Source organism: Motacilla alba, chromosome 27 (genome assembly GCF_015832195.1).
Source record: "Motacilla alba alba isolate MOTALB_02 chromosome 27, Motacilla_alba_V1.0_pri, whole genome shotgun sequence".
Lineage (NCBI taxonomy): Eukaryota > Metazoa > Chordata > Aves > Passeriformes > Motacillidae > Motacilla > Motacilla alba.
This window is the reverse complement of record NC_052042.1, coordinates 1,822,672-1,836,806: the sequence shown is the minus strand read 5'-3', so window position 1 is coordinate 1,836,806 and position 14,135 is coordinate 1,822,672. Positions and strand designations below refer to the sequence as shown.

At 56.6% G+C, this 14,135-nt stretch overlaps 1 protein-coding gene across 1 annotated transcript in view; it reads left to right on the top strand.

Moving 5' to 3' along the window:
* Window positions 1-11,166, top strand: part of MEIOC (meiosis specific with coiled-coil domain) — a 39,585-nt gene extending 28,419 nt beyond the window's left edge. Inside the window, exons 10-20 of the mRNA XM_038162808.1 lie at window positions 1,460-1,651; window positions 2,977-3,027; window positions 3,632-3,701; window positions 4,546-4,616; window positions 5,322-5,358; window positions 7,241-7,283; window positions 8,164-8,280; window positions 8,444-8,570; window positions 9,192-9,301; window positions 9,801-10,385; window positions 10,968-11,166. Of these exons, the coding sequence (XP_038018736.1) occupies window positions 1,460-1,651; window positions 2,977-3,027; window positions 3,632-3,701; window positions 4,546-4,616; window positions 5,322-5,358; window positions 7,241-7,283; window positions 8,164-8,280; window positions 8,444-8,570; window positions 9,192-9,301; window positions 9,801-10,385; window positions 10,968-11,166 (1,602 nt within the window). The remainder of the gene's footprint in view (window positions 1-1,459; window positions 1,652-2,976; window positions 3,028-3,631; window positions 3,702-4,545; window positions 4,617-5,321; window positions 5,359-7,240; window positions 7,284-8,163; window positions 8,281-8,443; window positions 8,571-9,191; window positions 9,302-9,800; window positions 10,386-10,967) is intronic.
* The last annotated feature ends 2,969 nt before the right edge of the window (window positions 11,167-14,135 follow it).

Sequence of the window (14,135 nt, the reverse complement as noted above, 5' to 3'; positions counted from 1 at the left end):
GTGTCTTGGGGCGGCCTCGCCTCTTTTCTGACTCTGCTCATTTTTTAATGTTTCCTGATTTCCTTGTTTTTCCGCTGAGCCCGTTCCCTCCGCGGCTCCCCCGCAGCCGGAGCCCGGCGGGGCTGGCGGAGCTCGCTGCTGTCCCTGGGCTCGGGACCGGCCTTTCCCTCCCCGCGTTCCAGGTGTTCTGGCCTTTCCCTCCCGACGTTCCAGGTGTTCTGGCCTTTCCCTCCCCGCGTTCCAGGTGTTCTGGCCTTTCCCTCCCGGCATTCCAGGTGTTCTGGCCCTTCCCTCCCGGCGTTCCAGGTGTTCTGGCCCTTCCCTCCCGGCGTTCCAGGTGTTCTGGCCCTTCCCTCCCGGCATTCCAGGTGTTCTGGCCTTTCCCTCCCGGCATTCCAGGTGTTCTGGCCTTTCCCTCCCGACATTCCAGGTGTTCTGGCCTTTCCCTCCCCGCATTCCAGGTGTTCTGGCCTTTCCCTCCCGACATTCCGGGTATTCTGGCCCTTTCCCTCCCGGCGTTCCAGGTGTTCTGGCCCTTTCCCTCCCGGCGTTCCAGGTGTTCTGGCCCTTTCCCTCCCGGCGTTCCAGGTGTTCTGGCCTTTCCCTCCCGGCGTTCCAGGTGTTCTGGCCTTTCCCTCCCGGCGTTCCAGGTGTTCTGGCCTTTCCCTCCCGGCATTCCAGGTGTTCTGGCCTTTCCCTCCCGGCATTCCAGGTGTTCTGGCCTTTCCCTCCCCGCATTCCAGGTGTTCTGGCCTTTCCCTCCCGACATTCCGGGTATTCTGGCCCTTTCCCTCCCGACGTTCCGGGTGTTCTGGCCTTTCCCTCCCGGCATTCCAGGTGTTCTGGCCTTTCCCTCCCGGCGTTCCAGGTGTTCTGGCCTTTCCCTCCCGGCGTTCCAGGTGTTCTGGCCTTTCCCTCCCGACGTTCCAGGTGTTCTGGCCTTTCCCTCCCGGCGTTCCAGGTGTTCTGGCCTTTCCCTCCCCACATTCCAGGTGTTCCAGGTCCGCACAGTGCTGGAAGGACTGGCATGTGTGTGTTCCATCCCTGCTTCCCTCCTGCCCTGTTGCCTGTGGAGCTGCTTGCCCAGTTGTTCCCTTTCTCCTTTATTTTTCTGCTGTCCTGGGGACAGAGCTCCTCCAGGCTGATCCATAATGTCCAGGCCCTTTTCCTCAGATGTTGGTGTTTTGGTTTGTTTTTTTTTTTTGTAAGCACTGTGTGAGGAGTAGGCGGTGGTGACAGAGTCCTGGATGCCTGGATCTGAATTTCTGGTGACTATTTGCAGTGAATCTCTAGGGCATCACGGGATCTCCTGGTCAGTACGGAATGAAAGAAGGAATGTGATTGCTCCAGCAGCCCCTGCTGCGTGGGGGTTGAGCCAGGAGCAGCAGCTTTGTTCAGCAGGGCTCCTTCAGCTCAGGGTCAGGCACTTGCAGAGCTGCTCTGTTCTGTCTCTCTGCAGGTGACCGAAAGCTTCCTCAGCAAAGAAATCACCTGTGTGGTGTCCAGCAACAGAGAGGCCAAGCGGGGCCAGGCCAGGGCTCGGGAGGAGAAGCAGAACAGCCCAGCTGCAGAAGGCACAAACCCCACGGGCTCAGTGCCTGCTGCCCCCAAAGGGACCCCAACCAGAGCTCGCCAGAAGCCACCGTACACTGTAAGAGCTACAAAGGGGTCTGGAGGGCAGAATCTGGGGCCGGTTTTGGAAGGTGGAGTTGTTCCTGCTCTGAGCAAATATTCTGTGTGGTTTTTTTCCCTGCTCTGTTCCTGTTTCCCTGGCTGTCCTTATTCATACTCTGGTTCTTTGTGTCTACCGTTGTCTACTCAAGCGTGCGTGTCACGGCTTTGGGCTGTAATCAAGGAAATCTGCTGGAATGGCAGGGGATGTGGAGGCCTTGGCTGGCTTCCTGAGGGAGCAGGCAAAGGTGTGGTGAGAAAGCCAGAGAAATACAGACAGGGAAAACCATTGCAGACTCTGGGTACTCAGAGACACAGGGCAAGGCCCCTGTAGCCTGGGAGGAGATCCATGAGGGCCTCCTGCAGGAAGGGGCTTCTCCTGGTCCCATTTGCCTGTTGGAGCTGGGCTTTCTGCTCACAAATGCTTGTGGCCAAGCTCCAGCATCCCACCTTGAATGTGGTGTCTGCTGGAAGCTGTGACTGGGCAGCTGCCCCAGTCCAGGCCTGGCGGATCTCTGCCAGCTGGAGCTGAACCACCTGCAGTGGGAAATTTGAGCTGCAGAGGTTTCTCCCAGTTTTTGTCCCCTGTCCTGGCTCCCAGCACTGTCCTTTGTCTTACAAAGAGCTGAACCAATCTGCTGAGACCACTGGCTCTGTTCCCAGGCTGATCCTAACCTCGCCAGCATGTGCAGATGCCTGGAAAACAGGGGGCTCAGGGGGACCTGATCTGTCCACAACTCCCTGATAGGAGGTTGTAACCAGATGGGGCTTGGTCACTTCTCCCAGGTAACAAGTGACAGGACAAGAGGAAACAGCCTCAAGTTGTGCTGGGCAGGTTTAGATTGGATGTTAGGGAAGACTCCTTCATGAAAAGGGTTGTCCAATCCTGGCACAGCTGCCCAGGGCAATGGTGGAGTCCACATCCCTGCAGGGATTTAAAAACTCGGTGGATGTGGCACTTGGGGACATGGGTCAGTGGTGACCTTGGCTATGCTGGGGAGGAGTTGGACTTGATGACCTTACAGGGCTTTTCCAGCCTGAACAATTCCATGATGCAGCAGGCAGTTTCCAAGCTAAATTGCTGTTTCCTCCTGGCTCACTCTGGAGCCCTCATTTCCCTGCTGGTCGATAATTCCAAGCCTTGGCTGGTGCTGGTGGTGCAGTTGAGTGGTCCTCTCTGCAGTTTGCATTCTCTGAAAGGCTCTCTGCACTGGCAGAGTTGAGCCCAGCAGAGTGTGGGGATCCCCAGGGATTGTTGCTCTCCAGCTCTTTGCTGTGACCTGTTCCTGTCTCCTCCCTGCACAGGCGCTGCTGAGCCGGGGGAAGGAGCTGCTGAACAAGGCCATGAAGAACCAGGTGAGCAGCCTTGGGTGGGCTCTGCTGGGGCTGCGTGTGCTCAGAGCTCTGCTGAGCAGAGCAGAACCAGTGCCAGCCTTCCTGCAGAGCCCCTGCCCTGCTGACAGAGCAGATCCTGGGGTTGGGACAGGCATAAAGCAGTTGCTCGTGGCCCTGCAGAACATTGTGTAGTGCTCCTGGTCACTGCTGTTTCTGGAGCCATGTCATCCAGTGTTGTACCTCTGAGGCCTGTCCCAGCCATCTGGGTGCTCAACACAAGAGAATTATTAACACAAGGCTTGTTGTTAGATGAATTTTTAGCCTAAGAAGAACTAAAGCAATGTAGCTGGGGCAAAAGGCTCCCCTGCAGTCCTTTCCCTGAGGCCACAAGTGGCCAGATAAATCTCTGTGCCCACTTAGAGGCTCGTGCAGGGATTAAACGTTTGCCCAAGATGCTGCTGTTAATTTGGGATGGATAAAGCATGAGCACGATCCTTTACTGCTGTGCCCTGATTTCAGTAACAGCCACGCTCTGTCAGTTGGGCAGCAGGAAGGGCTCTGAGCTCAGTTTAGAGCTGCACGTGGCTGTGCTTTGAGCTGTGCTTTGCCAAACCTCTCTGTACAGGACACCTGCAGTGGCAGCAGCATCCTCGCCAACGCTCGCCTGTGGGGAGTCCAGATCCTGCATGTGGATGGTATCCTTCACTGTGGGGTGCAAGGAGGCTGCTGGAAATGAGGGATGTTGGAGACAGGTGGAGCAGAAGTGATGTAAGAAGAGTAGAACAGAAGGAAGAAATTGCGAGCAGATATCCCGGAGTGATGCCATCCTGGCCGAGGCTGGGTCTGCCCTCAAAGCCCAGATTTGTGTGTACACAATGTGCCACTGTCACATTTGCAACAGCAAACGCAGGGCACACTGTCATCTACTGAAGGTGTAACATTAGGAAATGTCACTGTCTTGGTCAGTACATCAATTTGTTCCAAAAAGACCGTTTTTATAATTAACCTGGAAGTACAATCATAAGGACAGCATTTGGTTGGGTTTAATTAGGAAGTGCTGATGTTTGAGGACCTGTTCTGGGAGGCACCTCCTGTCCCCATGATGGATGGGGAGGGGGTGATGGGAAAGGCAGATGGTGGAACTCTGATACTAATAATAGGTGTGGAGTAAAAGGTTCCTGAGTGTCTGATGACAGTGACATACAGCTGTGGCTGAGCCTGTCTGGATCGTGTCCCTGGGCTCTGCTTAGCCTCTGGGGCTGCCAGACCTTGGGCTCTGCTCCGTGTGCTGCACAGCTCCTGCCTGTGTCTCCTTCCTGCAGAGCCCCAGCAGCCTCCAGCTCTGCTAGAGAGCAAACAGAGGGGCTGTCCCTCAAAATATTCTCTTGGCTTCATCTTGGACCATTCCCTGGGGAGATGCTCTGCCAGGGGCTGCAGGCTCCAGCTTTTCCCAGTGCCATGGGGGGGTGGGCTGCAGTCTGAAGGGAACGGCTCCCTTCCCTGGCTCAGCTTTGGCTCTTTAACATCCCACCTGCTCAGAAATGTTGGCCTATGCCCAGCAGCTGCTGCGGGCCATCTCGGGAGCAAGGAAGCAGTGCCAGAAGACAGAGGTAACAACTTACCTGCAGCCAATTTCTGGAGTTCAGGGTTTGAACAGTCCTTGTAGCAGCTTCATTGCCAGTCAGGAGGATGCTGGGTCCAATCTGGTGCCTGTGCTACTGATGAAGATGAAAAAAATAAAAGAATTCTTATGTTTATGAAGTTGGGGGTAAATCCAGGTGAGAAGGAGGCAGCTGTTGCTAAGTATTAGCATCCACAGCACAGCTAATGCTGACTCTGACCCTAAGGGTCATGGTTTAACCCCAGATGGCAACTCAGCCCCACACAGCCACCCTCTGGGATCCCCTTAGGATGGGGAGAGGACTAGGAGAGAAAAAGTGACAAAGCTCATGAACTGAGATAAAGATGATTTAGTAGGGAAAAGCAAAAAGCACACACGCAGACAAATCAAAGCAAGATTATGATGATGATGATGATGATGTGGCTGGTACACTGTATCCACTGTACACCAATCCCAAAGGATTGGTCAATACATTGGAGAGGTCAGAGGGAAGTTGGGATGGAAGGACAGGGCATGGCAGCCTTTGTGTTGTATTTCAGCTAACCCTGGGTAACTTGGGAGACAGAATGGGGGGAGGTACTCTAGGTGGTACAGGAGCTCTGAAGTGGTGGGCGAGGCTGCTGCTGCTCTGGGGTCAGTAACTGCAGCTCTGCTTGTGCTGCTCCCATGCTGAATGTGTCCCTTTTTTCTCCAGGTGAAATGCCCTGCCTCTAGATCCAAAATTCACAAAGGTAGGCCTGGAAGTTGTGCTGCTGTTTATGCTCAGATGTGCAGCTGCTTGGAGAAGCTTCATTTACATCTTGAAATACATCAAAACCTTTGGCAATCCCAAAACATGCCAACTCTTTAGGTAGTTCCCCTTGAATGGGTTCTGTTATTCCTTGTTGGAGTCTGGCTGCAGCCTCCCAGGACAGCTGAGGACCTTTGATTTCACACTGTGTTTAAAAATCCTAAAAACCCTTTGCTGCCAGCTCCTAGAATCCCAAGGCACCTGAGAACAGTGCTGCTGCACATTGAATCCAGCAGCTTAAGGGAGGTTTTGAGGAATAACGCATCCTGCAGAGGAGAGCGTGTTCCTCCCAGCCCACTCACTTCTGTTGGGCTGAGATGTGCTGCTGAGACACCGAGCTGGGGATGGCTCTTGCAGGGAGGAGGGAGGGAGAACAGCCAGGTTCTCATCTGCAATTAGACAAGAGCCAGTTGTGGTGCTGGAGTTGGCACTGGTGACATCAGCTGGTCTGCGACTTGTGTGACTGCGTGCGTCGGTCAGAGCAGACTCCAGCCTGGGTGGTGTGTGAGACACTTCGGAGTTATTTCCCAGTTTGGGGTGAGGGGAAGGTGCTGAAGAAAGGCTCAAGAAGCTGTTGGATGTGGCAGATTGTGCCTGCAAGCTCTGAGATCTGTGCTGGGCACACTCTGAGCCTGGCCTGGGGTCTCGCAGCGGCATCGGAGCCGTTTGTCGCTGCTGGGATCGCTCACCCATCTGAGCTGGATCTGGGGCCTGCACGTGGCTTCTCTCTCAGAAGTGCTGAGCATTTGGCAGTGTTTGCATGGAAAAAACTTGATCCTGCACTGAAATAGCAGCTTCAGTGACGTAGCAGCACATTTGAGGCAAGGAGAGGGTGAGGCTGGTGAGGACAGGTGGGCTCAGCCTTTCTGGGGAAGGAGGGTGAAATATCTTTGGAAAAAATAGCATTGAGTGCCAAGATCACAAGAAAACAAAACTCCTCGCCCTTCAGAGGCCATGAGGGAGGCAGGAGAGGCTTGGTTTCAGGGTCAGGCAGATGCCTTGTGGGAACACCTTGGTGTTTTTTGTTTCTTAGCCAGATCAGGACTCAGGTTTCCAAGGTGAGCGTAATGTGAGTGGAATGTACCTGCAGGACAGGAGGGGCCTTGGAACCTCCCCTCCCAGCCTGGCTCTGAAAACATTTTCCCTCAATGCATTGCTGAGACTCTTTTTCTCTCTACTTGCTCTCCAAAGGAAGCAAAGCTGCTGTTTGCCCTCCCTGGGACCTGAGCAGAGGCCAGATACTGCTCTCGAGTAGTGTCCTGGTGCCAGGCTTGGCTGGCAGCACCTTGGTTTGTCTCCAGCATCTCTTGCTGCTTTCACATCACCATCCTGGCCCGAGCCAGGGTGCTGAGCCAGGTTCTGCACTTGAGGCAGGGTGAATGGAGGAAAAGGTGCTGGAAGTTGCTGCAGAGCTCTGAGCCAGCGCAGCAGCTGCTGCAGTTCCTGAGTTCCCTTCTCGTACTCAGTGGCACATTGTGGGGGGGGTGTGTGACAATTCTTGGGGTTGGAGTCAGAAGGCTCGGGGTTAGGCCAGTGGCTGTATGGTGGAGGAGGCATTTAAGATGTGAGGGGATGGCTGGATGCTCTTTCAAAGGTGGAAATGTCCCATGGTTGGGCTGCCTGGGGTTTGGTCACCTCACTGCATACTTGGGCCAGGGCTGTTGAGGATCACCTAGAGATGTTTTGTCTGTGCTTGGCCACCACTTGGCATTCACCAGTGCCAGAAGTTCTGATGCACTCAGCTCTGGAGCCCAGTTCTACTGGGGAATGTGTGACTAAGTAGGGAATTCGGCCAGGAAAACTAACCAGGTTCTCTCTGGCAGGAAAATTGAAGCCCCCCTTTCTGAAAGTTGAAGACCAGAGCAGGTAAATAAGACCTTTCTAAATACCCTACCCTAAAACCTCGGGGTCTCCCCTTCCCTGGTTTCATTCCCAGGGACTACTCTGCCCATGAGGCAGCACCTGGCTTCTGTGCAGACCCTGTTCCACACTGGGAAGTTGACTCTCTCCTAGAGGGAGGCAGATGGGAGTTTAGAGAAACAATCCAGGTGTCTTGTGTGTCAGGGAGAAAAAAGGTGTTAAACGAGACTTGACAGCAGTTTCCTCCCTTGCTCAGATTCCATGTGTGATCCTCAGCAGGTCACTTAATCCACCCAAGCCCTCAGCACTGAGGAGTGAGATTGAAGCACAGGAGGTCAGGGCCTGTAACTTGAGGACAGCCTTGGGCACAGGGGACCTGATCCCTGTGGTGTTTCTGAGGAGTCTGTAACTCTACCAGCATCCACAGGGCCAATTAATTATTCCAAAGGCAACATTTAAGGCATCTCAATTAAGAGTCAGATATTGGGGTTTACATGCTGCACGCAATGAAGTGTGAGGGGAGAGATGTGGCCTGGGAATCAAAACCCTCCTGTGCAGTGGGGTGGCTGGAAATACTGCAGTGCTCTGCCCTGGGGCCAAAGGTGGAATTTGGGCTGAGCAGGCAAACTTGCCTTCTGTCCAAAACGTGCTCCATTGGAGCTGTTACTGGCAACTGGGTTTAGCACTTTAAACATGTTAAATGAAATGAGAATTGCATTCTCGTGTGAAGTCAGAAATGGGAACTCTGGCACAGCCACAGAAGAACACTGGACAGCATCTCATCATGAATGAGGTGGTACCTTGAGCCCCTCCAGGCTAAGGAGGGACAGCTCTGAAGCCTTGCCAGCACTGTCATGAGTCTGATGTCCTGATCTGCTGCTTCCAGGCAATTCCGGCCCTTCCATCACCAGTTCCAAAGCTTTCCTGACCTCAACTTCCTGGCACCCAAAAGCTCCAGCCCATTTGAGCCTCTGAAAAGCCTCTCCAATTCCTGCCAAGCCAGGTAGGCTGCAGCTCCTGTGCAAGTGTTTACCCTGCTCCTGCTCCTCCTCACTGCTGGTTCCTGGGCTCTGGGAACCACCTGCCTTTGGGTGTGGGCACAAGGAGCCCTGTGCTGGTCCCAGCTGTCCCTGTCAGGCAGGGTGACCCCGTGCTGTCCCTTGCAGGGGTGCTGAGGGCTGTGCCCTGCACAGTGCTGGGGGGAAGAGCCCCCGCTCCACACACGTCACCATGCCCAGGAAAAGGAGGGGGTTTTGCGAGTGCTGCCAAGAGACCTTTGAAGAGCTGCAGAAGGTAAAGGTTCCCCTGGGAGCTGATTCCTTGCAAGAGTTGTGGGGGACACTCAGAGGCTTTGTTAATCGTGTCATGCTCGTTAGCACTGTGAGCTCCTTTGCGAGGAATTGCTGTATCCAGCAGGAGCTGTCTTTGAGATGGGATCAGGGTGTATCTGAGTGCCCAGACCAGCAGGTCAGAGCACAGGGGGTTTGAAGGTTGGAGCACAACATGCTCCTCTCTTGGGGTGCAAGAGCCTCAGGGATCATCCTGTCACATGATCCATAAGGTGAAGAGGCTGTTCCAAGGCAGCCATGGGGCACAGGGAGATGGAAAAGGTGGGAGGAGGTTTTTTATCTCCTGGAATGTGCCAAACAAGGGGGCTTTCAGAGCCCAGCTTTTAGTGCCAGACAGTGGTGGTGGAGTCTATTTCCTGCTGCTGGGGAGGGTGTGGGCTGCTCTTGGATCAGCCTCCCCATTAGCAGGAGCAGGGAAAGGACACTCTGTGTGTTCCCAAACCTGGCAGACATCGGCTCTGCCTCTTGCCCTCTGGTCTCTTAGGCTGTGGGAAGTGCCTGTTACTGCAAATTCCCCTCCTGGCAAAGGTTTGAGTGTTGTTAAAGGGCCTCTGCCACCTTCCAGCATCTCCAGAGCCCCCAGCACCAGAGGTTTGCCAGGGACAGCTCCCAGTACATCCCTGTGGATCGTGTCATCTCCCAGCTCACCAACAGCTTTGTGGAGTGGTCAGCCAAGTAAGTCTGGGGATCTGGGAACTCCTGGAGTCCAAAGGCAGCAGGGTGCTGCATGGCACGTCCATGGAATGGAGTCCCTGTGCCTGGGGATCCTGAAGCAGGGCCAACTTGGCACCTGCTGGGCAAAGCTTAGACAAACCACGGGAGATGTTCTTGCATTTCCATAGGGTTTCTCCTTCAGGGACCTCCCCATGGACTCCTAGTGCCTCCTAAACTAGAAAGGGCAGCTAGCTGAGCCTATCTCTTCTGCCCCTGTGTCTGACTCAAGCCCTGCTGCTCTGTAGCCCCCCCTGTGCCTGGGCACTGGGCTGAGGAGGCTGAGATCCCTTGTGCTGCCCATCTCTGCCAGCAGCAGAGTCATTCTGAGCCTCTCTAGGCTAAAACTGCTTCCTTGCTCCTGAGCAAGGGCTGCAAACCCCCTGCACTGCAGGAGAGGCCTTGTCTCCCTGGGGGGAGTGTTGCTGGGGCTGAGTGAGCATTAACTGATGGTTCCTCCCAGGTCCTGCCTGGCAGATGAACGTGTAGTGCCTCAAGCACACGGCACTGGAGGAACGAAGCTGCTGCCAGCAGAGCTGGGAAAGGAAGGGGAGCAGCCTGAGCAGGGTGCTGTGGAACTGGTAATGGATACAGAGCTGGATCATGGCCTGAAGACCCAGGGACATTCCCCCTGCCTGCCCAGGGACACGGTCAGAGATCCCAGAGGAGGGGGCTTGTCAAAGCACAGCTCCCTGGAGCTGCCAAGAGGAGCAGGGCTCAGCAGAGGGGTCTGTGCTGCCCATGGTACCATGGGGGAGGCTGGGCTGGGGGCTTCAGGTTTAGGCTTGGCTCCTGAGCTGGGCTGGGAGCCTCATGCAGCACCCACTCCTGTCAGAGAGGCAATGGCTTCTTCATCTGAACCTCATACACAGCCTGGGTCTGTCAGCCCCCCTCCCCAAGCACAGGCTGCCTCCAGGAAGCGCCAGCTGTGCTCCAGACAGAGCTCCCAGGTGGGAAAGAGGCCCAGGCTGGAGCTGGGTTTTGGCCTGTCCCCTCCGGGTGAGCAGATGGAGCCGGTGGGTGGTGGGATGGGGGCGCAGGGTGCAGGGCAGGTGTCTGAGCCAGCCCTGCCCGCTGTGGGGGCAGCTGGCAGCCTGCCCCTGGGCACAGAGCTCTCCAGCAGACCTCACAGCTCCCTTGCTTTGGATCTGTGCCTGCGTGAGAGCCCTGGGGACCCTGCATCCCAGGCGGGATCCCCCGGAGCTGTGGCTGCAGGTTTGGATGCTGGGGAGGCAGCTGCAGCCAGCGCTGTCAGCGAGCGTGGCTGGAGCAGGGACAGATCCCAAGGGAAGCAGCACGGAGGGGACAGTGACAACACCCCCGGGAATGGGAACAGGCCTGCTCTGGAGAGCACAGCGAGCAGGACCAGCTGCCCTGCTGGCTGCCTGCCCTCTCCCACACTGCCTGTGGCTGCAGTCAGATGCTGCTCCCTCCGTGTCAGGGCAGCAGAAGAAGCAGCCCCTGGAGCTGCCGGCGTGCCCAGGCAGGGCACGGAGCGGGCGCGGAGCCCCGGCCTCCTCCCGCCTGCTCCCCAGAGCCCAGAGGCGGCTCCCGGCTTCAGCAGGAGCTCCTGGGAGTCAGACTGGGATGTGCAGCTGCTCCCCAGCCTCCCGGGTGTGCCGGGCTGCAGGATTCCAGCTGTGGACAGGGACTTGCTGCGGCAGCCGCGCGGCAGGGTGAGGGACGGCGGGTACGGGCCTGGGCTCTGCTCCGTGCTGGAGGAGACCGAGCTGGCCTGGGCAGGCCCAGAGGACAAGAGCTGCAGGAACTGCTGCACAGAGACCCGAGGAGCCTCTTTCCCCATACTTGGGACGTTGTTTGGCAGCTAAAATCGCCTCCAAGCTGCTCTCTGGAGCCTCAGTGGGAGCTGAGGAGGGGCGGGGATGGGATTTACCAAGGCACCCTCTGAGTGAGGACAGCACTGGCAGCCTGGGCAGCTCTCCCAGTGGGGATTGATGGGGATGCAGTGGCTTCCCTGTCCTTGGCTGTGATCTTCCCTCCTCTCTGCTGGCCTTGTTGAGAGCCAGCAGCTTCCTCTGATTCCTCACAGGACTCACCACTGACACAGTGGTGCCTCTGGAAGTCTCGGTCCAACAGCAATGAGCTCTGTGCCCTTCCAGAGGAAAAGCTGCTCCTCCTCTCACATGGTCCCCAGAGCTGCAAAGACTTAGGAAAGGAGGGTCATGTGGATGAGATTTGTGCTCCTTTTGGTCTGGGGGTTGTTTTTGCATATTTTCAGGTGGTTTTAACTTGTTTGGGATTTTTTTACAAACTTTTGAACTTTGAAATAAAATGGAGGAATGAGATTCTGCTCTGCCTTACTGTGGGTGGAATGTGGCTGGGGGTAGGGGCAGAGCAGTAGGGGTTGGGTGGAGGAAGCTCTGTGGGCAATGGGCACCACGATGAAGGGGGCACAGCAGTTTGTCCAGCCCCAGAACATCACCCCAGCTGTGGTTTGCCAGAGGAGTGTGGCCAACAGCCAGGGAAGTTCTTGTACCCAGTGCAGGGGTGGTGCCCAGCAAGGAGGGGTGTGGAGGACCTGGAGAGCAGCCTGTTGACCTCTCCTGGGCGCGGGGCCGAGGGATGGAGGTCAGGGATGGTTTGGGCTGGCCAAGAGGGTGTTCTGGAGTGTTTAAAGCAGCCTGTGGCTTCTTGAAGGGTGGTTCCAAGGAGAATGGAGCCAGGCCTTCTGTGGTGCCAGGTGTCAAGCTGCTTCCAGGTGTGGGTTGGGAAAAGGAAAAGGCTCAGGGCCCAGGAAGGTGGGACAGCCCTGGGCCAGGCACACAGAGGAGTGGGGTCTGTCTGTCCTTGGAGATGTTCAGTCCCTGAGTGAAGGACAACACTCCCTCCTGCATTCCAGGCTCAAAGGGAAGGCTTGAAGTGGAATCATGTAGTGGGAGCAGGGACTTGGGACACACGAGGCTTCCTGAGCTAAATCCTTCTCCAGTGCAACAGCCAAACTCCACTTCTTTACCTGCTGCAGCCCCTGTAATAATGAAGGGCTGATCAAACCTGTGGCAGGAGCTGAACCCCACTGGGCTCAGGCTTCTTCTGCCAGGGAGATGTCCTTGCAGCCACAGGCTGGCCCAGCAGGAAGGTGATCCCGAGGGAGAGAGGGAGCACCAAGCAGCCACTGGCCTGGTGGGCTCAGCCTCCTGGAGGGGGTGCCCAGCTCTGTGCCCCTCAGACAGCTCTCAGAAAGAGAATTCCCTGGGGACAGGGGAATGGCCCCTCCAGGCCCTTGGCCCGTGTGACCAGAGCTCCAAGTGACCCCTGTGGAGACTGGGGTGCCTCATGGTGCTGAGCTGACCTGAGAGATCAGCCGTTGTCTTTCACCAAGCCTGACCCTTCCAGGGAGGGGAGAGGAACCCCCAAGTGCCATCTGCCCCCTCCTCATGCTGACCAATGACTTACACCATGGAGTCCCTGCTCTGAGGGACTGAAGCAGCTGCTTCATGGCCCCTTGGGGACCCTGTTGGCCTTGGATCAGGTGTTCAGGCTGGAGATGCAGAATCTTGGAATGGTTTGGGTTGGAAGGGACTTAAAGATCATCCAGTTCCACCCCCCCTGCCCAGGGCAGGGACACCTTCCACTAGAACAGCTGTTCCCTGATACTGAGTGTAGATCCACCCTGCTGGGCACCTCTTTGTCCCTGTGGTGCTGAGGAGCACCAGAAGGGCACTGGGAGGGACTGTCCCCCTCGGGCTGGCAGCCTCAGAGCTCCTGAGGAGCCAGGCAGGTGCTGGATCATCTCTGCTCACCTATGCTGCAGTTCCTCCCCTCGCTGCACGGAGGAAGAGAAAGGTCCAAGGGCAGCAGGTCCCAGTTTGGAACCCTGCCTGTGCCATGCTGATCTGCCTGGAAAGGACCATTTGCCAGCCAGGGACCCCCTGAGTGTGGCTGAGAAGGTCCTGGAGCCCCTCTTGTGCAGTTGCCTCTCAGGTTTTGGTTCCTGACGGCTCTGCCAGCACTGGGGATAGCAGGCCGAGCTGCAGAGGGACTTGGAGCCCTAACACAAAATAGGAAAAAAGGTCCAAAAAAGTTGTCTTGGAGGAGGGTGAGGGATGTGAACTAGGAGTTCAGGGCCCCCAGCTTGCTATTTTGGGGGAGCTCCAGGGCTTTCCCAGGGCAGCTGACCTCTGGGATGAGCGGGGCCACTGAAGCACCTGCATGCTCCCCTCTCTGGAGCACGTGGTGACTCAGCTGAGCCCTGTCAGACACAGGCAGAGGTTACCCATCGCCCTCCACGGGGACCCCAAGGATGGCCCTGGGCACCCCTAGCAGGAGGAGCTGGGGGTGGTGGTCTCCAGGTCTGTGTCTCACCCTCAGTCCCCGCTCTGGTGGTGCATCCCTCACCTGAGGCTGGAGCCTCTGTGCCCTCCAGGAGAGCCCCTCCTGGGGGTGCCTGTGGCTCTGCTGCCTCCCTCCATGAGCTGTGTCACCCTCCATGCTGCTGTCCCCTGTTCCCACTGCAACAAACAGGAATTTTCTGGGGATTGTCTCCCTAAAATTGTTCCATTACCACCAGGAGGGAACACAGCCTTGAAGCATCGCCCAAAATCAGAGCAGAGACCTCCCGGTTCTGATGCTTCCTGAGGGTGGGGACCCTACAGAACCCTGGGGTGACCTCACCCAGCCACTGGGGACGCTCCAGAACGCCAGCACTCTCTGGTTCCAGCACCATCCCCTTGGCACAGCTGGGATGCCATGGCCAGCACCAGCCCTGGCACCAGGCAGGGGCTCAGTTCCAGCTGGGAGGGTGGTGCTGCTTGGGGGCTTCAGTCCCAGCTGGGGGGCT